The 27,581-nt window shown below is 41.9% G+C and overlaps 1 protein-coding gene across 7 annotated transcripts in view; it reads right to left on the minus strand.

Annotated features, from left to right (window-relative positions):
- Positions 1-1,930: 1,930 nt before the first annotated feature.
- Positions 1,931-27,581, minus strand: part of DHX57 (DExH-box helicase 57) — a 55,598-nt gene continuing 29,947 nt past the window's right edge. For all 7 annotated transcript variants that reach the window (XM_032881954.1, XM_032881950.1, XM_032881955.1 and 4 more), the window contains 12 exons: positions 22,882-22,998; positions 18,804-18,900; positions 17,840-18,013; positions 17,020-17,220; positions 15,524-15,800; positions 13,203-13,298; positions 12,726-12,809; positions 10,309-10,443; positions 9,321-9,395; positions 7,694-7,828; positions 3,769-3,969; positions 1,931-2,090 (listed from right to left, as the gene is read on the minus strand). In XM_032881954.1, coding sequence (XP_032737845.1) covers positions 1,947-2,090; positions 3,769-3,969; positions 7,694-7,828; positions 9,321-9,395; positions 10,309-10,443; positions 12,726-12,809; positions 13,203-13,298; positions 15,524-15,800; positions 17,020-17,220; positions 17,840-18,013; positions 18,804-18,900; positions 22,882-22,998 — 1,736 coding nt within the window. In that variant the 3' untranslated portion in view covers positions 1,931-1,946. The remainder of the gene's footprint in view (positions 2,091-3,768; positions 3,970-7,693; positions 7,829-9,320; positions 9,396-10,308; positions 10,444-12,725; positions 12,810-13,202; positions 13,299-15,523; positions 15,801-17,019; positions 17,221-17,839; positions 18,014-18,803; positions 18,901-22,881; positions 22,999-27,581) is intronic.

The raw sequence follows: 27,581 nt of genomic DNA on the forward strand, positions 1-27,581 counted from the left end.
CCCATAGACCCAGATTACAAAACCCCAGACTAATTTTGTAGCAAGTACTTTACCAATATTGTTCCCTAGCTAGATTCCAGTAAAACAAATACTGCAGACATTTACATTTACAGAATTCTCCATAAAATGAACATTAAGTGCTGACCATCTTGCTGGGGTTTAGAAATCCGATTTCACTGTGAAATGCCATACTGCATTCTGACCTTCAATTGTGAAGAAGTCATCCTGTTTCATTGACTTCATAATTTTACTGCTGGGGCTGAAGAAGTTTGGTTTTGGCAGGGAGGATTTTCTTAGTGTCTTCAGTCAAGGCTTCCTGATCTCTTCCATATTCTGGCACATCTGTGGAATGAGTTGTGCATTTGTGTGTGGCTACAAGTAACCAGCCCAAGGATAGCTTCCCCGAGGGGAGCGATTTCTCAGCGCTCAGGATGGAAAGTTGTGCAGTTTACTTCCCGCTGTGTGCTCTGCTGCAAACCCCGTGGAAAGCTGCAGGTCTGCTTGGGCAGATGTCTCTGGGGGCGGGGGGCAGCCAGCATCAGCTCCACTGTAGCACTGAGAGTCAGAACTGGTTCCAAAAGATGTTTTAGAGGGTTAGTGTGGTCTTCTTCATTTCTCCTGAGCAGTTCTGTAATGTGAGCCTGGTTTCCGTTGCGAGTCAGAATTTGAATACTGTAGGTGCTATGCATATGCGTGTTTTTTAACTTAAAGTGATGACGTGAATTAATGCCTTTTAAACAATACTACTTAGAGTCTAAGCTCTTCGAGAGTGCCAAGGCTTAAACACGCTGGGCAATGACCGTTTTAGACAGCCTAGAAGGTTTCCTGAAAATTTAACTGAAATAATACTGTGAAAAGTGAACGCCCTTCACTGTGGTGGTTCTGCTGATTAGTCTGAATTCTATCTATAGTATAAAACCTGCAGTGACTACCCGAGTGCCACACAAACGTAAGAATATTTTTTCTACTCAGCTCTCTGCTATGCTTCCTGGCCACACGGATAAATGCCTAGAGAAAATATCAATGTACTGATAGTTTTTCAAAATGCTAGCTCCCCATTCACCTAAGTGGTGGATGAAAATAAGCAGCCTCCTGGAAGATATTTTTATGGCTGAAAATCTGACACTAGCATGGCAACCTTTTCTACCTCGACTGTGCCAAGTCTGCTCTGAGAAGACCGTCAAAATTCCTCGCTGGGTAATGTGCAATGTGGCCATTAGATCTGGGTGTTCCTAAGAAAGAGCAGAGATTCCTAAATGGAAATCCGAAAACAGAACAAAGACACCTAGACTCTTCTGCTTCTAAGAAGAAGAATGGTAAGGATAAAACCAGCTCGCACTTTAAAAACAAATAAGAGCTCTTCAGGTTTTTTAGGCCGACCTTTAATGAGTAAAAAAAAAATCCCTCACAGATCAAGTTTAAGTTTACTTCATAGCTAATAGCCTAAAATGAAATTTTAATTTTTCTTGCTTACATGATTTTTTGTCCTTCTCTATTCTAACTTCTTTCAGATGAGCTTTTACGATAGAAAAAAAATTCAGTATTTCTCCTCATGCTCCTATCTCACCCCAGTAAAAAAGGAGAAAAAAAAATACATAGATTAAAACCAAATCGTATTAAACATTCACTTTTGTATGATGAGGTGAATTTCATTCATTTCGGTATAGTCACAGAGAAAAAGACAGGCAAGCCGGTTTCTTAGACTGCCTCACACGGACCCTCCAAATTGTGCTGGGAGTGTCCTTGTTCTGTCAGAAATACTCAGTCTGGGAACCTTCCCTAAAGGTATGCGGTGCCTCAGGGCCTGCGCGGTGCCTGCCCTGGGCTCCTTCACCTCCTCTCAGGGCAGCCCTGAGAGGGAGCCTGCCTGGAGGGAGAGGTGCTGCTGTTATTTCCCAGGTGAGCAAGAAGCAGGGGAATAGCAAGCACTCTCCTGAGACTGGTCTTTATTGTGTGGTGACAAGTTTCACAATCATGCTGATGATCCGGGATCCTCGAGGACATGTACACAGATCTATGCTTGGGTTTTTTATCTTATCCTGGAGGAGCTGGTCAAGTTCACAACGGAGTTCCTTTACTAATTCGGCCACCTGAAATGAAAGTTGCAATGTGAGCAGTGATTGGGGCACCAGGGGAGGAAAGGTTAGTAAAGGTAATGTCCCACTGATGATTATCATTATCTAGATTTCTGGTAGTAATTTTAACTCCATGCGGGGGTGGGGAGGAGAAACTAAACACATTTTTATTCTAAAGGGCTTCTAAAATTTCTTGATGCAACTATAAGAACATTCACTCAATGTCAGCTCTGCAATATAATAAATGAAATCTATTATAAAAAGGCTCCTCTAGCACATCTCATTTAAAGAAAAGATTAAATCTGGAAGAATGGCTTCTATGTAGTGTTCTGCATATTAAAGCCTGGTCAACTTTTACAAGTTGCTCCAAGAGGAGAAGCAGGAAAATGGAGAATTTAAAATGCTAGATATTAAGCCAAAAAATCTGTAGCTTTGGGATACATTTGACGCTTTCATGGTAAGAAATAGCTCCACATTTTTCATGGCGTTTTCTTATGCTTCTGTGTGGTGGGCACGGAGACGTCTTCCCAACATGGTTTGCTGCTCCCCGATCATGTGGCAACCGTGCAGTCTGCACCCCAACCTAACTCCAACAGGCTCACGCCATGAGCTTTGCCAGAGTGAATGACTCAGATCATCTGGGCCTTAGAGTTTATGACATTCCTTTGGCTAGAGAAATTGATTTAGGAGAGGAAGTTTCTTGTCTCCACTCCTGCACAGTTTGTTGCTGCACAGATGTGAAGCCTGGAGCTATGGCAGTCACACTGCTACCATGAGGTCAGTCAGGCTTTTGTCGTACTTGAGCTGCTGAATTAAACCAACCATGCCTGGCCTTCTAGACCTTTTCCATGCAAGATGGCAGACACCTGTCACATGTAGCTAATCTAATGGCAAGTTTGAACAGATGTGCTGTGAGTGTAAAGTACACCCCAGATTTTAAAGATTTAGTATAAAAACCCAGTATAAAATATCTCAATAAATTCTTATACTGATTACATGTTGAAATTAAAACTTTTTAATTAAGATTAGTTTCACCTATTTTTTATATGTGGCTACTAGAAAAACAAATTACATATATGGCTCACATATTTTTATTGGACTATGCTGTTTTAGACTTTACAGTTAAATGTGCCAATAAATTCACATGAATGTTTGAGTTGGCGTTTCTGCTTCTTGCTACCTTTCTACCAGATGCAAATGTTAAAATGAATTTCTATTTCCTAAACATATATTCCTCCTTAAATGTTTCTGCAGAGATTCCAACAGTGAATATGTGAGACCTGAGAATAAAAGAATTCAGACCCGTTACCTTTATTTTTTCCTTAATGGTAGTGGTAGAATCAGGGTGATTTTTGTTTATTTTTGCTCATCTACATTTTCTGGTTTTTCTTTGGTGAACATGTGTTATTTGTACAACAATTAGGAAGGTCCAACAACTCACTCACGGCTTCTGTCCCAAACCCTTCACACCAGCCCATCCTGGGCCTCCCTCCCCATGCACTTCCCAGTCTCTCACTGAGCCTCTAGCTCTGGCCTCTGTCTAGCGTCGGTCGCTCTCCGTGTCCCACCGCCCCTCTCATCATTCACTCTTCCTCAGCTCTGTCGTCCTTGGCCCCTGAAGGAATGCCCTCTACTTCACAGCACCAAAGCCCTTCAGGGCCCACGCCTCACAGACAGGCCCGCTAGCCCTTACCTGATGCGAAGCAGCCGCAAAACGGATCCAACCGTCATCCAAGGACACGATAAACTCCCCTCTCTGAAGCTGCACGCTCACTTGGCCTCCCCCGAACAGGACCAGGGGGTACACGGACACCACACTGCAGTCTCGAATGAACACCCGACTAGTTTTGATCTTTTCGTGGTACACCAGGTAGGGGCTGTCAAAGTGTCTGACCTGGAACAGAAAACCTCAGATGATGACACTGTCAGCCGGAGGGGAACTCCCCCCTTCCACAGATTGAAGCACCACCTGTCCGTGAACGACTCCCCCAGTCCTCTCCAGCCGGTACCTGTCCCCTGAGGCCAGGCTCCCACGTGTGAATGCCTTCCTGGCGTCTCACCCTGGATACCTAATAAGCACCTCGGACTTAATGTCCAAAAGGAATTCTTTTTTTTTTTTTTTTTAAAGATTTTATTTATTTATTTGACAGAGATCACAAGTAGGCAGAGAGGCAGGCAGAGAGAGAGAGAGAGAGGAAGCAGGCTCCCCGCCGAGCAGAGAGCCCGATGCGGGGCTCGATCCCAGGACCCTAGGATCATGACCCGAGCCGAAGGCAGAGGCTTTAACCCACTGAGCCACCCAGGCGCCCCCAAAAGGAATTCTTGATGTTCCCCTCCTTACAGTATTCCCCTCCCACTCAGGACATGATGGTCTCATTCGCCTTGCAGCTCACGTCCCAAATTCGAAGCCATCCTCGACTGTTCTTTCCTCTCCATTGAAATTATCACGAGGTTCTGTCGGTTCTATTTTCTAAAAACATAAGGATCTGACATATTCTCCCCACTGTGACAGTGACCACCTCAGCTCGGAGCATTACCGACTCCCCAGGCGACCGCCACGGCTTCCTTCACGCTCACCTGCCTGCTGCTTTCCCTCTTCACAATCTCTTTCCCACCCAGCAGCCACCATGAGCTTTTAAAAAGATATGCTCAGGGGTGCCTGGGTGGCTCAGTGGGTTAAAGCCTCTGCCTTCAGCTCAGGTCATGATCTCAGGGTCCTGGGATCGAATCCCGCATCAGGCTCTCTGCTCAGCAGGGAGCCTGCTTCCTCCTCTCTCTCTCTCTCTCTCTGCCTGCCTCTCTGCCTACTGTGATCTCTGTCTGTCAAATAAATAAAATCTTAAAAAAAAAAAAAAAGAAAAAGATATGCTCAAAACCCTCCGGGGACTAAGAATAAAACCTCAGATCCTTACCACGGCCTGTACCATGGCCTACACGACCTGGCCCTGCCTGCTTGTCCCAGCACAGCTGCTCTTCTGGCTCCTCACGTCCCACTCTGCCTGTCCTGGCTGTTGGCCTGCATCGCCCCCCCCACCCCCCAGCACGCCAGTGTGCTCCCGCTTCATTTCCTCTGCTGGAATGTTCTCTCCTTAGATATCTCCATGGCTCGGCCTTCACTGCATTTAGGATCTGCTCAGTTGTTTTATCCTCAGAGAGTTCTTCCCTGACCACTCAGCAAAATGGCCCCTCTCCTGTCACTCTCAACCTCTTATTGTTTTATTTCTCTTGGTAGCATTTGTCACTGACCTGAGATGATCTGTTTACTTGCTTCTTGCCTGTCTTCCTCAGCAGAACAGAAGCTCTCTGAGGTTAGAGCCCTTGTCTGTCTAGTTCATCCACTGTCTTCCACAGCCTGCCATAGTGCCTGGCACGGAGGAGTCGCTAGTAGACACTGAACGGATGCATGAATAATTTGGATTCATCGCATGAATGCCGTGGTAACCTTGGAAGAGGAGTGGAGCTAACTCAGACCTCTAGCTCCTAAGTACATGTGTGGCTGAGAGACCAGATGACCTCCCGGACCTCAAATTCTTCTGGGCTTTAAGAGACCCTTTTCATGCTTTGCAGACATGTTACTCAGTAGTTGCAGGGGGCTGACCAGTCCTCACACTTCAAATTCTCTTCCTCCGTCCTCCTGTCCTCTTTTGTTCCATCTCCCCTCAAAGTTTTTATTTTATTTTATTTTATTTTAAAGATTTTCATTTATTTATTTGACAGAGACCATAGGTAGGCAGAGAGGCAGGCAGAGAGAGAGGAGGAAGCAGGCTCCCCACTGAGCAGAGAGCCCGATGCGGGGCTCGATCCCAGGACCCTGGAATCATGACCTGAGCTGAAGGGAGAGGCTTCAACCCACTGAGCCACCCAGGCGCCCCTCCCCTCGAAGTTTTACTGAGCATCTGCTTTCAGTTAGGCACCACGCTAAACATCGAGAATATAAAAATGCAGACATACAGTTCTTGTCTTTAGGAATTTCACAATTCCATGAAGGAAACATACCATAAACCTTAAAATAACGTGATAAACACAAGAGTGGATAAAATGCACGATGGCAGAACTGGAAGTAAAAAGCAACTTTGAGGGAGAGCTTCTTCATGGAAGCTCAAAGGCTAGGAGCTTGCTGAGAATGAGAGGAAGTGTGTCCTTCCTGAGGAAGTGTGTCCAAAGTCACGGCACACAGAAGGACTGAGGGAGGAGCCGTGGGGGACATGGTACAGGAGGGGCAGGCACGCAGGGTCCCAGGAGCATTTGCACACAAGAAGAGTTCTAAGCCAGGGAATGACATGACCGAATGTGTGTTTTGCAAAGTTAATTTTGGCAGCAGGACCCAGAGAAAGGACTAAAAGATCGTGATAGCACTTTAGGCAGGAGACAGATGTTGAGGTTTGACCTGAGGAAGGGACGGTGGGGAGAAAGGAGTAGGCCCATCCAAGAGTGTCAGAAGGTGCAACTGCTGGGACCTGCGGTCCAAATGGACTGGAGTAAGGAGAAGAGTGGCAGGGACCCTGTGACCGCAGGGCTCTGACTGGGATGGTGCCGTTCACCGAGACAGGGAAGAAAGGAAGAGAAGAGGGAAGTGGAAGATAATGAGTCTGAGGTGACTGGCAGGCATCCGGCTGATGAGCTCCAGCAGGAGAGCTCAGAAGCCCAGGCCCTGAGACAGGGATCTGGGGCTCTGTGACAGCATGGAGGTGGCAGTCAGAATCACAGTGCCCTGATGGTTCGGGAAGAGTAAATTGGAATGTATGGAGAAAAGGAGGCCTACGGACAGAACCACAATTTCGGAGCGAAGGACGAGGAACTAGTCAAAGAAGTGTCGGGGATGATCAGAGAGAGAGAGAGAGAGAGAAGAAAGTGGCATTTCTGGAGCAAAACCACATCAAAGATAGTTTCGTGGGTACCTGGGTGGCTCAGTCGTTAAGCGTCTGCCTTCAGCTCGGGTCATGATCCCAGAGTCCTGGGATCGATCCCCACATTGGGCTCCCTGCTCAGCGGGGAGCCTGCTTCTCCCTCTCCCACTCTCCCTGCTTGTGTTCCCTCTCTTGTGTCTCTCTCTGTCAAATAAATAAATAAAAAATCTTAAAAAAAAAAAAAAGATGGTTTCAGGACAGGAGGTTAGTGCTGTCTAATACTACGCAAGAGTCAAGTTTGATGAGGACCAGGGGGAGGGAATGTGTTCTCTGGGTTTGACAACTAGGAGGCCATGTGTAACCTGTGGTGAGTTGAGCGGAGCAGCAGGAGTGCAGCCCGGCAGTGGCAGGAGGAAGAAGCACCCAGGAGGCGCCATCGGCAAGTACAGGCCGTTCCCTTTTAAGACACACATTTAGTGATGCAGTTACAGCCTGACTTCTTAAGAAATGACCGCTGTAGAGAAACAATTATACATCTGAAAGCAGGTTTGAGCCTTTTCGCGGTATCCAGTAGAATTTTCTTTAACATGGAAATAGTCTTTCCCCAGACAGTCCAATTTCTAGTCTATTCATGCTTATTCAACCTTCCCCAAGTCAGTGGTGCTGCTGGGACAGAGAATGATAGAAGGAGGTTGGGCTGACTTGAAGGGACTGTGCTGCTCTCCGTAAGGCCTGCCATATGTAAATGCAGGTGCACCCCACCATTCCGACCTGATAGTTCACTGACGAAGGGTGGATGTGCACGTAGCCATCGTTCTTGGTGACAAACTTCAACTCATCTGATTTGGGTTGCATTCTGACAGCTCCAGTACTGGTCTTCTGAAATTTCCCTTCTGGGCTTTTCACCTAAACAACAAGTATTTTTGGCGGGGGCGGGGGGGGGATAATTATACACACACACACACACACACACACACACACACACACACATATATTTTTTTTCCATGCAAGTATTAGGAAAGAAGAAGAAAATAATGATATCCTGTAATCACACAATTAAGAAATAATTAACACTATATTTGATAAACATTTTAGTTTTCAGTCCTAGATTTGTTTATATACAGAAACAGAGAAACTATAAATGTATGACATAAATAAAAATATACATGCATTGAAACTAATGTAGGATCATTTTCTCCAATGTAGTTTTTTAAACTTAATACATTGAGAACATCTTTCCATGTTGTTAAATATTTTCTTAAAACACAATTCTAAATGGCTAACCTAGTTATAAAGATCTATGTAAATTTAGCTAATAAATTCCCTCTTATTGGTACTTCAGACTGTTTGCAATTATAAACAGAACTAGAGTGAACATTTCCTTTGCTGTACCTTTATGCATATCTGTAATTATTTCCTAACAAGTCCTCAGAAATGAAATCTAGAATGGGTGTATCAATTTATACTCCCACTAAGAGTGACAGGGTTCATTGTGGAGGGCTTCTGACAGCACGAGTATTATAATTTTTAAAAACTTGTGTCACATCAGAATCACCCAAAGCCCATAGTTAACCTTAGGGTTCGCTCTTGGTCGTGTATATGGGTTTGTGTAAATGTAAATGATGTGCACCTATTACAATGGTATCATACAGAATCTTTTCATTGCCCTAAAAGTTTATGCTCTGACTGCTTTATTCTTCTCAGTCCTTGGTGTTGCTTTTTTTTTCTCTATCTCCATACTTTTGTTTCAAATGGTTTTTTAAAATAAAGTTCAAATGGTTTGAAAAGCATGCAAGTACTGAATTTCTGTCCCAGAAATTCATCAGCAGATGTCAACTGAGCATTTAACAAAATGTTAAATGAGAAACAATTTAGCACTCAGACAAACTCTTAGTCTTTCTCAGTTTGGCAAGGACTGGATAATTAAAACTTAGGTAAAAGTCCAATAGCACATAGAGGAGGGTATTCCAGAAGGCTGGCCATAGGTGGTCCCACAGCAGAGCCCTGGCTTGTTTGATTTTGTTCTCATCTAACTGCAGTCCTGAGCAGAGGCCAGAGGAGAAACTGTAGTAGAACCAAACTTCTGTCTAATACAGAAGGCTAGTTATGCACAGGTTACCCAGCTGGGTGACATTTATGTCCATTTAAATTTTTTAGAACATCATAATATGTCAGAAGGATTAAAAAGGCACCTCATTTTATAAAATAAATGTGTTCTTGAACAATGTATCTGAACAGATTTGGGGAACTGAAGGACTGGAAATGTATACAAAGTTTAAAAGGCTCTGTGTGTCTCTGTAGGTGTCTCTTTAACATGGTTAATGTGTATGTCTTCGCTTATGTCCCTTGGCTACAGATCAAACAAGAAGTGGGAGAACCTAGGAAAAATGTTTGTTACCTGCACTACATTTGGATAAAGAGCAGCACACAGCATGGCTGATATCAGCTTGGGGTTCTCAGCATTGGAGTTTGCCTACGAGAGAAAGACAGCATTGATCTTATCAGTAATGTGGCTACTTCTGTTTGTACCCTGGAATTTACCATTATATTTCATTTGATTTCGGTCTTAAAACAAAACTAAAATACCTAGTTTCTATATTTTTGCTAGAAAAATTCCTTCTTTCTAAGTGAAAAGTAAGACTACTGGACCATATTCACATAGGATGTACTCCAAGAAGCCCACAGTAACTCTGGGTCTCTGCAAAGCAGTTACAAAGCCAGTGTGCCCAAGGCTCGGGGGACAGAGACTCTGGCTCATGAGATGCTCATGATCTGCAGAAAGTACTAACTGCACTGGGACCAGAGCAGCATCAGGTTCTTCTCGAAGAGGCGTTCTTCCTGTGGTCATATAAAAAAAAAACTATCCTCGGTTGGAAAAAGGCTGGTGTGATTTAAGAAGACATTATTGAAACATCTATTTCATCTCTTACAGGCTTATCAAGAACCGGTGTGGGGACACCCTGGTGGCGCAGTCGGTTAAGCATCCGACTCTTGGTTTCAGCTCAGGTCGTGGTCTCAGGGTGGTGGGATCGAGCCCTGCATCAGGCTCTGTGCTCAGCTTGAAGTCTTCTTGAGTTTCTCTATCCCTCTCCCTCTGCCCCTCCCGCTTCTATGCCCCCACTCTTTCTTTCTATCAAATAAATAAATAAACCTTAAAAAAAAAAAAAGAAAAAAAGAACAGGTGTGAAATTAAAAAAAAAAGTAGCAAAAATTAACAGACAAACCCTCCTGTTTTTAGGAGTATTACCTGACTTATTTGTGGAAAGAAAATCAAGAATGGCATCAAGCCCACTGCTCAGAGGGCTTAAATGAAATATTAAGTGAGTTAATATACTATCTGTGTACTAATTAAAGATAAATAAAAGAACTAACTACACATTCATTACCTCTTCTCCTGTGGCGTCCAAGATACCATCTCCTCCTTGGGCTCTTTTCTCAATTTCCCTTGCTCTGAGTCCCTCCTTTACAAAGCCTATATCTGATAACAGTTCAGTGAATTGTCGTTTGAGGCTGGCCATTTCCTGAAAGAAGTGGGGAAAAAAAAAAAAACTTTTTTTTTTCCCCCTTAAAAACTCATTCACTAGACTTGGGGTAGGTCTGACTTTTCCGGCAATTCTTAGAACAGCAAAAAAATATAGTTTACTTTGGACCCCCCACTTAAGGTGCTGTGACATTGTCTAGTTTTTCCTACTTACATTTCTGCTCTGGTCCCCTTAGCTTCTCCCTGGATCCCAGAGTGGTTAGTGTTCTTTCTCAATGGATGCAGAACACCCAGTTCAGAACTTACTTTCTATTACCTTGTGATCTCTCTGGCTCACATCTTTTCCTAGGAATAAGGACATTATTATGTGGTTTGGATTTGGATCACATAACACCACTTTGTGCAGCTGAGCACAAGTGTGAAAAAGAAAGGAACAGAACTCTTTCTCTTCTGGCCATACTTCAAATAGAGTATCAGAAGATAGGGAAGGCGGTAAGGACAGTCAAAGGAACTGTGAGCCATGCAATACTCTCCTGTCTCTTGATGACAGCTTAAGTATTTTCTTGAAATGCCTCACGTACACATGGATAACATGGCAAAATATAGCTAGGACTTCTCTATTATGACAAGGTTTTCGTTGATAAATCTTACTCTCTTTAGTGAGAAGAGGGAACTCTGATGGACATTCCAGGTCACAGCAAAATGTACATACATCCTGAAGAAAATGAATACATTTCACAGGAAATGTAATTTGAAGGAAATATCATTTTACACTTAAATATTAGTAACTTGAGGACATATCTGTGACTGCACCTTCCACATAACATATCCTCCAGACCAGGGGTTCTCAAGCCTGGCTGCATACGAGAATCCCTTGGTGCACCCAACGACGGCAATACACAGATGTTCAGGCCCCATTCACAGAGGTCCAGATGTAATGCCTGGAGGGGAACTGGGCATTTTTATTCATTGATTTTGTTAAGCCTCCTCAGGTAAATCTAATGTGCAGCCGGGACTGAAAGTTACTGCTTTCGGTGTCCTTAGGACAAAGCTAGAGCCTGTGTCCTCTTGCGATGCCTCAGGGTAGTACATCTCAAGGCAGACGAGAATGAAGGTGAAGAGCAGGATTTGAAGTCTTACTCCATTTTAATAACCACATTCATTCACTTCTGCACTTCTTCTATCGATCTTGACGGAGTGACAACTGTGTGCTAAACGTTGTTCCGGGCACTTGGGCTACAGTGTCAAAGAAAATGGCAAGATCTCTGCTCTGAGGGAGCTTCTGGGATAGACAGATTAGACAGATAGATAAATAAATAAATGTCAGGTAGTGGTAAGCACTAAGGACATTAATTTTGTATGCTACTCCAGGACATCTTTTAATACGAAATCAAAGCCCTTCCCCTTTCCCAGCCTGAAAATCTGAGGAAAACAGATGCTTTGTAAAGATGGGTACCGCCAGTATTCTGGCTTCTTCTACCACTGTGGAAGGCACCTACAACACTGTCACAACAGAGGACAGAGCCCTCTCCACTATGGCCCAGAAGATAAGAAACCTGCTTTTTCTGTGCACTCATTGACATCTCAGCCTCTATGGACATAAGGAAAATGAATAAAACCTGGTTCAGTACTCATTCTCTGGTTTTGTGGAGAAAGTAAGGAGTTTGGTGATGGTCACAGACCGCTCTGAGAATATGATGGTCCCTATTTCCAGAGTAAAGCACATATGTATAAGCATATGATTTTGCATATAATTTCAGGGGTTTATAGATCCAGATTAAGAATACTTGGTAGAGGGGTGCCTGGGTGGCTCAGTGGGTTAAAGCCTCTGCCTTCGGCTCAGGTCATGATCCCAGGGTTTAGGGATCGAGCCCCGCATCGGGCTCTCTGCTCAGCAGGGAGCCTGCTTCCTCCTCTCTCTCTGCCTGCTTCTCTGCCTAGTTGTGATCTCTGTCTCTCAAATAAATAAATAAAATCTTAAAAAAAAAAAAAAAAGAATGCTTGGTAGAATTCCTAAAAAAACTGACTTCTGGTGAGCAGCAATCGTCACCGTGTCTGTATTCTTCCATCCTCCACATAAGTAAACACAGATTCAATGAAAAGAGGAAAAGTGGGTCAGTTGAAAGGTTCAGTGCAGAAGGCCTCATGTCAGAGGATGTAAAACAGGAGTGTGTTTTATACAACAGCTGATAAAGCCAAACATATTCCAGAAATGACACTTTCAATGTTGAAGCAGGACAAGGGAGACAAAGTTGCAACACCCTCTGGCGTGCGGCTATAACAGAAAATGAACAAAAACAAACCTGCACAGAAACAACTCACCTGAAGAACTCTTCCAGACAAGAAGTTCTGTCTGCAGTAATTGTAACTTGCACGCATTCCTTCTTTCGTACTTAGTTGCCATCCCTAAATTTGGAAGAAAATAAAAGTGAACTGACTCTTTAGTGCCAATTCTGGTCATACACCTCAGCTATTAAGTTGTGTGTGTGCGTGTACACACACACACATATATATGTATATGTATACATATACATAGTTACATGTATACATAAATATACAGTTATATGTATATATATCTATATATAACTTAGTAGCTGAGATGTATGACCAGAATATATATATTATATATAATTATATTATATATTTTATTTATATATTATGTATATAATTCCTTTATATAAGAAAATATTATATATTTTATTATAATATACAATATATAATTATATATATATAATAGCGGAGGTATATGACCAGAATATATATATATTATGTATTTTATATATATATATATATACTTACCTTATATGCTTGTAGAAGAGCCAGATAGTCGCTGTTTGCATATGCAAATTCTAGCTTTTTCTGGTTAGCTTCCTTTTTTTTATCCCAGGGAGACACCTAAATGAGGAAAACCAGGTTTGAAGAGCACATTTTACTGAGGCCTTTCTTTCTTTTATTCTTGAAGATTTTATTTTTAAATAATCTCTATACCCAATGTGGGGTTCGAAGAACTTACAACTCCAAGATCAAGAGTTGCACGCTATAGGACTGAGCCAGCCAGGCGCCTCATGAATTTTGACAAGAATGCCAAGACCATTCAATGGCGAAAGAATAGTCTTTTCAACAAATGGTACTGGGATGCTTGAACAGTCATATGCAAAAGAATAAAGTTGGATTCTTATCTCTTATCACATGCCATTTACAAAAATTAACTCAAAATAGACCAAAGGCCATAATGTAAGAGCAAAAACTCTAAGACTCTTATGGGGCACCCAGGTGGCTCAGTTGGTTAAGCATCCTATTCTTGATTTCAGTTCAGGTCACAATCTCAGGGTTGTGAGATCGAGCCCCACGTCAGGCTCCACGCTGAGCATGGAGTCTGCTTAAGATTCTCCCTCTCCCTCTGCTGCTACCCCCTGCTAAAAAATAAGTAAAAATGAAACTATAAGCCTTAGGAAAAAAAAACAAACGTAGGGATAAATCTTCATAACTTTGGATCTGGCAATGGATTTTTTTTTTAATGTAGTTGACACACAGTGTTATATTAGTTTTAGGATACAACATAGCGATTTGACAAGTCAATAATTGATACCTTATGCTATGCTCACCACAAATGTAGCTACCACCTGTCATCATACAACACTGTTACAATCTTGTTGACTATAGTCTTTGTGCTGTGCCTTTTATTCCCATGACTTATTCTGTAACTGGAAGCCTATATCTTCCATTCCCCTTCAGCTATTTTGGCAATGGAGTCTTTTTTGGTATTTTGTATTTTTTTTTTTTTTTAGGATTCTTAACTATGACAATGGAAGCTCAAGGAACAAAAACTGGATAAACTGGACTTCATCAAAATTAAACACTTTCGTGTTTCAAAGGACATATTAAGAAAGTGAAAAAGGTAACCCACGGAATGGGAGAAAATACATGCAAACCGTATTTCTCTCTGACCTGTTTCCAGAAAATATAAACAACCCTTACAAATCAGTAATAAAAACATGAATAACCCAATTAAAAAGTGGGCAAAGGATCTGAACAGACATTCCTTGCAAGAAGATATACAAATGGCAAACAGGCAAATGAAAAGATGTTTATTATCATTAGCCATTAGAGAAACACAAGTCACACCCTGTACAAATTCACACCCCGTAGGAAGATTATAGTTAAAAAAGTCAGATAATAACAAGTGTTGGTGAAGATGGGGAGAAACTGCAACCCTGGCTGGTGGAATGTAATGTGCAGCTACTCTGGGAAAAGAACTGGAAGTTCTTCAGAAAGTTCAATATAGAGTTACCATTTGATCTAGTAATTTTACTCCTAGGTATGTACCCAAGACCAATAAAAACATTTGTCTACATTAAAAACTTGTACATGAGCGTTTACCAGCAAATGTCTATCCAGTGCGGACAGAAAAACAATATGGGGCACGTCCACTCGAAGGAATATTATTAGGCAAAGTACGAAGTACTGGTTATGCTACAACACAGATGCACCTTAGAAGCATTATGCTAGTGAAGAATCCAGTCACAAAAGACCATGTATTATTTCGTTAATATGAAATGTCTGGAAGAGGTAAATCTATGAAGACAGAAAGCCAACAGGTGGTCGCCCAGGGCTACAGAGGATGAGGGATTAGAGAGGGAAAGGGGAATGACTGCTAAGGGGTTTCTTTATGAGGTAATAAAAATGTTCTAAAACTGACCATGATGAGGACCACATAAACTAAAAACTACTGGAGGTATAACTTAAATGGGCAAATTATATTTTAAGAAAGCTGTTAAAAAAAAAAAAAGCAGTCCAATGTATTTACTGCCTTTTAAAGTCATGCTGGGGTACTTTTGCTTGCTTGCATTTTTTGATTTTTCTTTAATGCTCAAGGTTGGAGCAGATACAATAAAACGCCCATTTAGATTCTTTCAGTAAATTGGATCTTCAGTTCTTAATCTTCATTTGAGGCATGGATTTCTTTAAGGATCAGACAAAAGTTATAGACACTGTGACCTAAGACTTCCCATCTATCGTCCTCACAAGAAAACATGTGGGGAGGCTCACATAACCTTGAAGCCCCCATGGTCCCCTTAGAGACCCGTGGACTCCAGTTTAGATGAATGGTGTTTACTTACAAAAGGAGACTTAAAAGCCAAACTGGCAGCAATGGTGAGGGCAGGATCCAGACAGCGGAAGATAGACCCAAACAGCATCAGTTTGCCGATTCTCACATCCACGGGCAGAGAGGCCAAGTGATACCCTAGGGGGGTCAGCTTTTCATCTGGAGTTAATGCTCCTAAGTCTCGTAATCGTATTTTTGAGGCGCGGAGAGAGTCAGTGTGTGGCGGCTCAATGAGCCGAGAGAACACAGACTGGAGATTGTGAGTGCTAAACATCTCTAAAATTTTAATTCTACAAAAAGAAAACAAAATAGTAATTTGTCCATTTTATTTCTGGAGAGATGACACAGAGGAGTAAGCTTCTCTCTTGAACAAAAATAGTTGATAATTTCCCAGACATGTTTTCATAAGCTGACAATGCTAGTTTAAATACATTTTGTCTTTTTTTTTTTTTTTTTGTGGGGGGCGGGGGGAAAGGCCAAGGGGGAGGGAGAGAGAGAATCTTAAGCAGACTCTGAGCTGAGCATAGAGCCCGAAGTGGGGCTTGATCTTCCCAACCTGAGATCATGACTTAAGCCAAAATCAAGAGTTGGGACACCCAACCGACTGAGCCACCCAGGTGCCCCTGAGCTGTTTTTAAATCATATGTACTATGTGATTATATTTTCCTCTTTTTCATCCTCCCTCATGGGTCATTCAACTTTCAAAGATTTCTCAAATCCCTTTGCTCCTCTTCATTTGCACCGTTACTACCTTAGTTCAAGACAACTGCTTGCCCAACTTCTTAAGACCTGACTGTGGACACTTTAAAGCGGGGCCTGGGTCTTGTATCCTATCTCTAGTGCTTAGCTCAACCCCTGGCAAATGGAAGGCTTTCAAAATATACCTGCTGGATAATAGGAGAGCTATGACATCTTTGTATAAGTAACTCTTTTTGGGTTATTATTTTATGGGCATACTCCCTCAAAGCAGTGCCTGGGTCAGAGGGCAGGGATAGTGTGAGTTCTTACATAATGCCAACCACATTTCAACCACCAAATGTTGCCCAGCTTCAGTAACACTGAGTTAGATCAGTCATTTATTAAATCCCATTTTATGGTATTTGTTCTTCTTTGTTCATCGGGTAAATGAGGGTGTTTTTCAAGTTGTTTTTGTTCACTTTGCCCTGATAATGAGGCTGTATATATATATATATATATTTTTTTTTTACCTTTGATGATTTAATATTGGTGTTGCCCCTAGCAGAAATTTCTTGATCAGTTAGATTATTTTCCTGAGTTACAAATGTATTCCTAAGCTCTACTTTAGGGCCATTCTTTGCAATGTAAGAGATCTTCATGTGCAGAAAGTTACAGTGAATGGTACAGATAACACTGAAGAGCTCTTCCTTTGCAAATGAGTGAGTTCATCCATGTCCACTCTCAGCAAAATGTTCTAAGAAGAACACACGGGACTTAGGGTGAGAAACTTGTGGACCTTCCAGAAGCCAGAACATAAAGATCAAGGTGTACCTCAGACACAGCTGCTCTAACGGCACTCTTTGAATCTCTGGAAGCTGCTGTTTTAACAGCTGATGATTGAAGTGATGGCTGGTGAATAAGTGGAAGCAGACCCCAGAGGCAACACGGCCTGCTCGACCTTTCCTCTGCAGAGCATTGGCTTGAGAGACGAAAGTATCTTCTAGGCTCTCCATCCCTTTGCTGGCATCATACCTACAGAGGAAAAGAAAGTGGAAAAAGGAACTATTTTATAAAAACATCCTACTGAGCATGGATAGAACAGATGCACCACCTTACTTCCACCGAAAGACATGGGTCCTATGTGTTCTTGGATATTTCAGTCCGTGGCAGGAGCATACAGCACAGATTTCAGTGGCATTAGATGTTGGTGAATTACATACAGTTCCTTTCCACAACCTTTTCTTTTTTTCTTTTGCTTTTTTATATTTATTTGACAAATAAAAACTGTCTGTACTTAAGGTACACAATATGATGTTTGGACACATATGGGTATACTGTGAAATGGTTACGACAATCAAACTAATGAACACAGCCATCACCACTTAGATCACCTGTTTTTCATTCAAGCACATGGAAAGCCTATGAAAAAAAGTGAGAGGAAAAAGAACTACTTCCAAGGTAAAACCTGAAAATTTCCACCACGTGTGACTCTAAGACTACGGTCCTGGTACAGATCACTCAGATATACCCACAGTTTTCATAAAACATTTTCTCAAATGGCAATCCGTGTAGCTCAAGAGCATCAGTTATTGCCACATCAGCCTCACCGAGACATCTTTAGCCCTCCTCTTACAGTGCCAAAGGAAAATACCTCTTCTCTTTCATTTTCCCGGAATCGATGACATAGACAACATCGTCGATGGTTATGGATGTCTCTGCAATGTTGGTGGAAATGATGATCTTGGTTACACCCGCAGGGGGTTTTACGAACACTGCTTGCTGCTCTTCACTGGATAAAGATGAATGAAGTGGGTGCACCACACATCTGAAAGAAAACAGAAGCACATTCAGTGTTCTAGCACACAAAGCTGAAACTGGATTAATGGTGGGTGAATTTCTATTAAAATTAACAATTGGCCTCCGAGTGTCAGCAGCTTCTCTACAACCTGCCCTCAGGGCCCAGCTCCTCTAAATGAGAAGGTTCCTTATGAGCCTTACAAAACGTGTACCCAGGACTATGAACTAGAAACCCTACACCACCTTGGGAAAAACTGGAGTGTAACTTAGTAGTATAGTCAAGAGGACTAAATAGTTGATATTGTACAAGTAACAAACCTAAAGCACACTAACAGTAGAGAATTATTTTTCCTCTGTCTTGAAATCCAGAGAATGAGAGGCAGAGACAGTGACTTATGCTAAGAGACTTCCTCCTTGTGCTTCTAGGGAGCTTTCATGTCTTCAGTACTTGTCACCTTATATGAAAATGCACATCTGGAAAAGAAGCTGTTACAAATTACTTTTTTCTCAAATGGCAGCACTTCTTTGTTGTTACTTACACTGGCTTCTCCCATCCCCTGTATGTGGCAACTGAAATTACATGCAATTTTGCTGAGTCACTACGCTAAGTGAAGAGAAATATTTTTATTTAATGGAATGGAAATGATTGATTCCCCGGAACAAATCGGTTTGCCTCCTTCCAGCTGGCACACAAACATATGCTTGAGGAGTGACACCAGGGTCTAAAGAGCGTGATGGCTATCAGAGACCATTCTGGTTATTTGTCTTCGCATGTAACTGCAACAGATGCTTAAGGATCTGGAAAGCAATGAACTTACCGATGACTGCGTCTGTTGTTGAAGAGAGAATTAGACTGTAGCTGTTCATACAGCATTTTGATTTCTGCTAGTCCCGGTAAAAATACAAGGATAGCACCTGGGTACATAAAAACAATCAATGTGATAGATGCAGAAAAGGGAAAACAAGTATGGACTACAGAGCTATTTTAAATTAAAAAATATATATAATAATCTGAGATTTTTCCACTGTCAATTTTCTTTGTAAAGTCCCCAGGGATTTAAATGGATAGCAGTGTTTTTCATACATTTTCTGACTTAATTCCAAAACAAATGGGGTATTATTATCCTTCTACAAGAGGAAAAACTGAAGTGCGGAAAAATGTAATACCTTAAGTTATACAAGAATCATGAGCAAAGCTCTTTAAACATACTTCTTCAGTGCACTGGCTACTGACATTGTTTCTATGGGAAGAGTTATCCTTCTAATCTTATAAGACAGGAAGACTCTTCTATTAGTAAATAAAATCCATAAGCATTTTACTGGAAATGAGAAAAAGAAAATATAATTGGCTGGCCACCCTGAAAACCTAAATTCAGATATATGTTGGAGAGGCAGCACAGTAACTAACTGTGCCATGTTAACATTTATGGGCTTTTAAATTTTACATTAAAGAAAATAAGCAGTGATAACTAATTATAGGATATTTCTGTGCCAAGCGTGGACACTCAGCAAGCCACCTTCTTTTGTGCTTTATCCGAAGAGGAAATCTTCACTAGCCCCTCCCTTAATCCCACAAATATTTATTGGGTGCCTGTGTCAGCTCTGTGCTGGGTTCGATGAAATATAAACCAAAGATCTGCCCATAAGGAACAAAGACCTATTATTTATCATAGTTATTTTCCTCACTAAGTAAATAAGGAAACTAAATTATTTAAAAAATGGAACCCTGGGGGGCACCTGGGTGGCTCAGTGGGTTAAAGCCTCTGCCTTCGGCTCAGGTCATGATCCCAGGGTCCTGGGATCGAGCCCCGAATTGGGCTCTCTGTTCAGCAGGGAGTCTGCTTCACCCGCTCTCTGCCTGCCGCTCTGCCTACATGTGATCTCACTGTCAAATAAATAAATAAAACCTTAAAAAAAAAAAAAAGGAACCCTGAAGGAGGCAAAAGATACTTTTGAGGGTTAGTTTCAACACTTCCTAGTTTATAAAGCATGTTTACATACACTTTCTCATTTGATTCTCACAACTACCCATTAAGATTATTAGTACCTTCAAAGTGACTCAGTACCTTGGCCAGGCGACAGAGTTAAGAGTGGGGTTTGGACACAAACCTAAGGTTTCGGGCAACAGACCCATGTTCTTTCCATTATACATTCCATGTTCCTCTCTATTAAAATACCACAAAATTTAAGAGTGGTAAAATTGACTCAGGTCACCAGCCCCACGATAGGCTCTGTGCTCAGCGGGAATCTGCTTAAGTTTTTCTCTCCCTCTCCCTCTGTCCAATCCCCACCCTCCCCATGCTCTCTCTTTAAAATAAATAATTTTTTTTTTTTTTAGATTTTATTTATTTATTTGAGATGCTCCATGTCACAACCCCGACATCATGATCTGAGCCAAAACTAAGAGTCAGTCACTTAACTGATGGTGCCACCCAGGCAAGCCATAAATACATTAAACATTAAAAAGAAGAAAAGGGTGGTAAAATAATTTATACAGATGGGAAAAATCTTTCTGTCATGTTTTTATGTGCCTCCTGATCTGCTCTGCCCTTACAGCTTGGCCACCTGTATTGGGGAAACTTTTTTTTTTTTTTTTTAAATAAAGTAAGCTCTACACCCAACCTGGGGCTTGAACTCACAACCCCAAGATCAAGAGTCACATGCTCTACTGATTGAGCCAGCCAGGGGCCCCTGTATCAGGGATATCTTTAATATTCACAAATCTATCAGAGTCCCTACTCACTACATTTACTTTGCTTTGAATTCAGGTAAACTTTCTTTCTTCCTTCCTTCCTTTCTTTCTTTTTTTTTTTTTATTAATAAAGTGATATAAGTTTATTAAGTGAAGATACAGAAAAAGTTCTCAAGAGTGGAAGGGGTCCTGACAGAGTTACTACAGGGTTGCCAATGAGGGCCTTTAGGGTTGGTCTCTTACAGAAAGCTAACCAGGGAGCTTAAATCGTTTTAACATCTCTATTGATCACACCTTCAATGGCTTACTTCCTTTTTAGGGCCTGGTTATTCTTTTGTTGGTCAGAGATAATTATCATAAAGACACCCACCCACACAACCCACCTGGTATGCCTAGGCCAGGGTGGTCCCCCAATGAATTCGGGTAAATTTCTAACAGTTCTTTTTGTCTGCTATGTCTGATGTTTCTCAACAATCACCTTTTCCTTTGGGATGAAACAAGACCTCCAGCCCAGTGACAATGCATTAGCCAACACGGACTACTTGCCAAGAAGTAGCAAACAGGGCACTTCAATCCCTTCATGTGGCTCCTACGTATCTACAGAAAATATCGTGTAATGACTACGGTCTAAGCAGAGGAGGGCGGCCATTCCCAGTTCCTCAAAGCACTGTGTAGTGAGCGCGTGACGGAACTGTTTGGTCAACTTACGATCCCCCAACAATGGCTGCATCTATTCACGCAACGAATATTTACTCTGTACCTAAATATTCCAGGTGCCGTCCTGGGCTCTGAGGAACACAGTGGTGCACGATAAATCCTTATTCTTAAGGAGTCTGCTATAATTCTACTGAAGGAAACTGTCAGTAAGTAGAACTATAATTCTGGGTATTGTGAAATGCTATAATGAAAATCACTTTTGGGTATCATGACGGTGTAAGGGGTGGGAGTGAGAAAACAGATAGGGTGGTCAGAGAAGACCTCCCTGAAGAGAAGATATTTGACAGAACCTGAGTGATGGGAAGGATTCAGTTATGAGATTTGGGGGATAAAGGACTACAAGTGAGGTTAAGAAGGCCACTGGGATGGGAAGACAGTGAGTAAGGGGAAAGTAGTGATTGCTCTGGGTCAAGCTGCAGCAGCAGTAACGTGAGCCTAGCAATAATAATAATGAAGCATGTTATAATTATAATGTTACCATTATTAGGGGTAGAATCTACTGGGCATTAACTATATGCCAGGCACTATACTAAGTGCTTTGCATATGGTTTCTTTCTTACTTTTTAAAAAAGATTTTATTTTTAAGTAATCTCTACACCCAACATGTGGCTCAAACTCACAGTCCTGAGATCAAGAGTCACAAGCTCCACCGACTGAGACACCCAGGCTCCCCCTATATACGGTTTCTTTTAATCCTAAAAACAGCTATATGTCAGAGGAATTATGATTCTCTTCATTTCACAGGCCAGAAAACTGAGGAAGAGCAAGGATAAGGACTTTATCTGAGACTAAACGTTTCTGAGTAGCAGAGCTAGAAGTTTATCAGACTCCAAACCCAGTTCTGCTACCCAACAACCCCCTCCCCGCCCCTAGCCCTGTGACCTCCATGTACAGAGTCTTCATGGACTTCAAACACTCATCACCAGACTCCCATCTAGCCTGGGGCGCAGGGTTTACCATATAGATCACCCAGGCCTTCTTTTCAGCTTTCTTCCTTTTGGACTTTGTATTATTAACATCTTTTTGTTCAGTGGGAACCAAAATTGTGCTGAACAAAAAGGAGTGGGTGGAGACACCTGGATGGCTCAGTCAGTTAAGCCACTGCCTTCGGCTCAGGTCATGATCCCAGGGTGCTGGGATCAAGTCCCACATCGGGCTCCTTGCTCAGCGGGGAGCCTGCTTCTCTCTTTGCCTCTTCCTGCCAATCTGTCTGCTTGTGTTCTCTCTCTCTCTCTGACAAATAAATAAATAAAATCTTTAAAAAAAAAAAAAGGAGTGGGTGAACCTCAAAAAGTAAAAGGTAAAATTCCCCCTCTGAAAAGCCTAATAACCAACGTTACATGCAGTTGGGGGTGGAAAAGTGAGGGTGGGGGTTGGGGGAGGGCTCCAGGCAGGGCGGCTGCCCCCACAGCACACACTATATCTCAGTGAGAGAGCTGCTTTCCCTTTTGGCCGTCTACACACAAAGGAAGACAAGATGAGTTTACCTGGAGGGTAGGAGTGCTTTCCATCTACAATCCACTCTAACAAGGCCTCTATTAATTCAAGATTAACCTTTTCGAAATCCATGATGGACATTGTTTTGATGACTGATTTGCTAACCCCTGAAAGAAAGGTAAAAATCAGCAGGATAATTATACCTTATTAAGGACAATGTTGCCTGTGAACTCGGTGAGTCTCTTGATTTAATGACACAGATGTTGTTCACATTTATGCATGGAAATGAATTGTTTTCTTCCAGTCTCTCAAAAAAATACATGCTGGCTAGGAGCACTTTTTGCTTGAACAGTGACGCAAAGAACATGCACCTGACCCTGCTGGAAAGGCCCAAATCGGCCACGTTTTCCTTTCTTCCTTCCCCTCTTTAATCTGTCACACATTTATTGACAATTTAAATCCTAGAAACAAAATTCAAAGTCAAGTGCACTTTGGAAAGCCCTTCCAGATTCAACCAAGTCATGAGTCAGATCCGATGGAAGTCCAGGTAACAGTGATACAGGGAAATCGACGGAAAAAGACCGCAGCTTTCACAAACACCCTCACCACAGTGACTCTTAACCTTTAGGTTCCTTTGAAAAAAAAACAGAAGTGCTGGATCTTCCTGAAAAATACATGTGATTTTAATGGCTTCACCAACAATCCCTGAATTCTAGTCATAGACTTTCAGGTTAGGGTCTCCAGTCTCCTCCTAATGTATCTGAGGCCCTAGTGAAAGATGCAGTTCTTTGGGCTGTACTGTGTGCCTAAGCTCTCTTGAAAACAAATAGCATAGTCTTGGGAAGACTAACTCCTCAAAGACCGCTGGCCTTTCTTCTCGGGGCCTATTAATAGCCCATCGCCCTGAATATAGTCTAATTGGGACAAAACAGCTGCAGGTGATATGAAGGAAAGGAAGCTTCCTATACTATGCTGAAAAGTTTGAAGAGTGGCAAAAGCGGTTTTAAATAATGTTGTTCTGGCAGTGTGAACCCTACACTGGTCAAACATGAAAAGAGGTGGGACACCTGGGTGGTTCGGTTGGTTAAGGGGCTGCCTTCTGCTCATGTCATGATCCCGAGGTAATGGGATGGAGTCCCACATTGGGCTCCTTGCTCAGCGGGGAGCCTGTTTCTCCCTCTACCTGCTCTGCCTGTTCTGACTGCCGCTCCCCCTGCTTGTGTTCTCTCTCTTTCTCTGACAAATAAAACCTTAAAAACAGTAACAACAAAAACCGAAAGAAAAAAAAAAAAGCAACCCAAGAAATACAAAAAGAAAGGATGTGGTTGGGTGTGGAGGGCAGAGAAGGAATCATTTTTATATGTCAAGATTCCAAAGAGCAGACTTTTCAAAAAGGAGAAAGGATTAGCTACCAGAGAGAAAAGAAGTGAAAATAATTTTTTAAGAATAGTTTGGCGTTTTTTGCTAATCAATTATACACTTAAGAGGACTGATTATTATTATTTAACTAGAAAAAGTTTTAAAAATTGAGCTCAGAAACATTATTTAATTTTCTGAAAAATGAGAGAGCCTTGAGATCAACTAGATCTGGTCTTTTTGATACAGGGAAAGGGAGAAGCCCACCACCACACAGAAGCTAGTGGTAGAGCCAGGTTTCTTTCTTTCTCTTTTTTTTTTTTTAAAGATTTATTTATTTATTTATTTGACAGAGAGAGATCACAAGTAGACAGAGAGGCAGGCAGAGAGAGGGAGGGAAGCAGGCTCCCTGGTGAGCAGAGAGCCCGATGCGGAACTCGATCCCAGGACCCTGAGATCATGACCCGAGCCGAAGGCAACAGCTTAAACCACTGAGCCACCCAGGCGCGTAGAGCCAGGTTTCTTAACCCCAAACATTCCATCCTCCTCCTTCAGAAAGAAGTTCTCAGAAGTACTTCTTGAACTTTGGTAACCTGTGTGCTTGAAATTAGAAAGGCCTGGCTTAGATCCAGGCATAATTTATTTTATTTATTTTTAAAAGATTTATTTATTTTAGGGGCACCTGGGTGGCTCAGTGGGTTGAGCCTCTGCCTTCAGCTTGGGTCACGATCCCAGGGTCCTGGGATCGAGCCCTGCTTCGGGCTCTTTGCTCAGTAGGGAGCCTGCTTCCTCTGCTCTCTCTGCCTGCATCTCTGCCTACTTGTGATCTCTGTCTGTCAAATAAATAAATAAAATCTTAAAAAAAAAAGATTTATTTATTTTAGAGATAGAGAGCACAAGGTGGGGGAGGGACAGAGGGAGAGGGAAAGAGAATCTCAAGCAGCCTCCACGCTGAGCGTAGAGCCCGACATGAGACTCAGTCTCACAACCCTGAGATCATGACCTGAGCTGAAATCAGGAGTTGGATACTTAACAGACTGAGTTACTCAGGTGCCCCATCCAGTCATTATTTTTGAAGAAAATTCTGAAGTTTCTAAAATAATTCTGAAATAATTTAATAGAATAGGAAATGGGAATTATCAGCTGGTGTGATGTATAGAAAGAACACAAACTTTTGACTCAGACATATTTTAATTAGAATCACAAATGTGCACTCACTAGCTGGGTGCTGTGCAGTGGATTTGTATTATCTCATTTAATTCCCTAAACAACTCCATTTTATTGCTAAGGAAACAGGTATGGAGAGCACAAAGAACTCGCTCGAGGAACTCTGCACGAGCGAGCAAGTTGAACCCAGCTCTATCCGATGCAAGTTCATGCTCTCAACCTTACTTCTCAGGATGTTGGGAAGGTTAAGTGAAATAATGTTTAGGAGCTATTCATATCTTCCTAAACAGCAGAATAACAGCTAATTCCCTAATTCCTGGATGATTGCTGTTCCCTATGCAGGACTGGGAATATAGTCTTCAGAGGAAGGAGAAAAAGGAACACCCACTTGTCTCTTCTCCCATAGAAGCAGTAACAGGGGGGTTAGAGGCTCTTACTCCTTGAAAGGTAAATACACTCCCCCCCCAAAAAAAAAGGCTAAGAGGAATTGGGGTGGCAGTCCAGGGAAAAGAGTGGGAAGGGAAGCTGAGACCTGTCTCTAATGTAGGCTTTAGGGAAGAAAACAGAAGTAGCAACCTTGGGGTTTCTATGTGCTCAGCCCAGCTTATATGTACAGAAGACTATCCAGGAACAAAGAACAGTTAGGTGGGGTCTGGCACCTAGCAGGAGGAGGAAGGAGCACCTAACAACATACATACAAATGCTCAGCACGGGGTGCCCCACAAAAGATGTTAAGCCCAAAAGTAATGCTAAAACTAGTGGATGAAATTTTGAGGCTATTACAGGATATTTAAATAGCCTCAAACATCTTTCCACAAATGACTTACTAACTATAAAGGGAACAAACAGTAACTACACACCAGAGACACCTAGCTGACATCACCTTAACCAAGTGATCAAAAATAATACCGTCAATAATGGGACAAACCAACGTCATATGCCTCCTGATATGATGTACCAAGAACAACTCAACATTGTTTCTGTGGTTTTCTTTTGTAAAGATTTAATTTATTCATTTGACAGAGAGAACACAAGTAGACAGAGGCAGGCAGAGAGAGGAGGAAGCAGGCTCCCCTCTGAGCAGAGAGCCCAATGTGAGACTCGATCCCAGCACCCTGGGATCATGACCTGAGCCGAAGGCAGCCATTTAACCGACGGAGCCACCCAGGCGCCCCTGTTTCTGTGGTTTTCTAACCAAAGATGAAACCCAACAGGTTAGGTTTTCTAATCTAAATTTAGTCATAGGGAAACATTAGACAAAACCAAATGGAGGGACATTCTACAAAATAACTGGCCCAAACTCCCAAAAATGTCAAGATTTTAAAAGAAAAATACAGGCTGGGGAATTTTTCCAGATCAAAAGAAACTAAAAATACACAACGAACTCAATATGTAATTGTGGGTTGGATTCTGGACCAGAAAAAAAATAGCAATAAAGAACATTTTTTCGATAATTGGCAAAATTAGAATATTGACTATTGATTAAATAATAGCATTATATCAGTTAAATATCTTCATTTTGATCATGTCCAGTGCTTATGCTTTTAAGAAATACATATTAAGAGCATCTGGATGGCTGTCGTTAAGCATCTGCCTTTGGCTCAGGTCATGATCCCATGGTCCTGGGATTGAGCCCTGCATCGGGCTCCCTGCTCGATGGGAAGCCTGCTTCTCCCTCTTCCACTCCCGCTGCTTGTGTTCCCTCTCTCACTGTCTCTCTCTCAAATGAATAAATAAAATCTTAAAAAAAAATACATATTAAAATGTTAGGAATTAGAGGACACCCTATCTGCAACTTACTCAAAAGGCTCAGGAAAGAAATAGATACATGTGCACAGAGCAGATGATAAAACAAATGAGGCAAAATAATAAAAATCGGTGAACGGGGGTGAAGGGTATAAGAGAGTTCACTGTATAGTTCTGCCAACTTTTAATTTTGAATTCGCAATTATATCAAAATAAAAAGTTATAAAATACTCAAGTATATATTTATATTACACTATTTCCCAATTTTTCTATAATAAACACATCTTTCATAATCAGAAAAAAAAACCCTACTGGTAAATACAGTAACAATTCTATTTAATATGTGCTGGAACTGCTCTTTTTCTAAGTTTAAGGTTGTTTTGATGAATTAAGACAATGTAGCTATGAAATAACAGCCACTTTCTTCTTCCTCTGGATCACTGGTTACCTTTGGCATAAGTGTACTATTCCCCCAGGAAAC

The sequence above is a fragment of the Lontra canadensis genome, unplaced genomic scaffold (genome assembly GCF_010015895.1).
Source record: "Lontra canadensis isolate GAN:19392208 unplaced genomic scaffold, GSC_riverotter_1.0 scaffold78, whole genome shotgun sequence".
Taxonomy (NCBI): Eukaryota; Metazoa; Chordata; class Mammalia; order Carnivora; family Mustelidae; genus Lontra; species Lontra canadensis.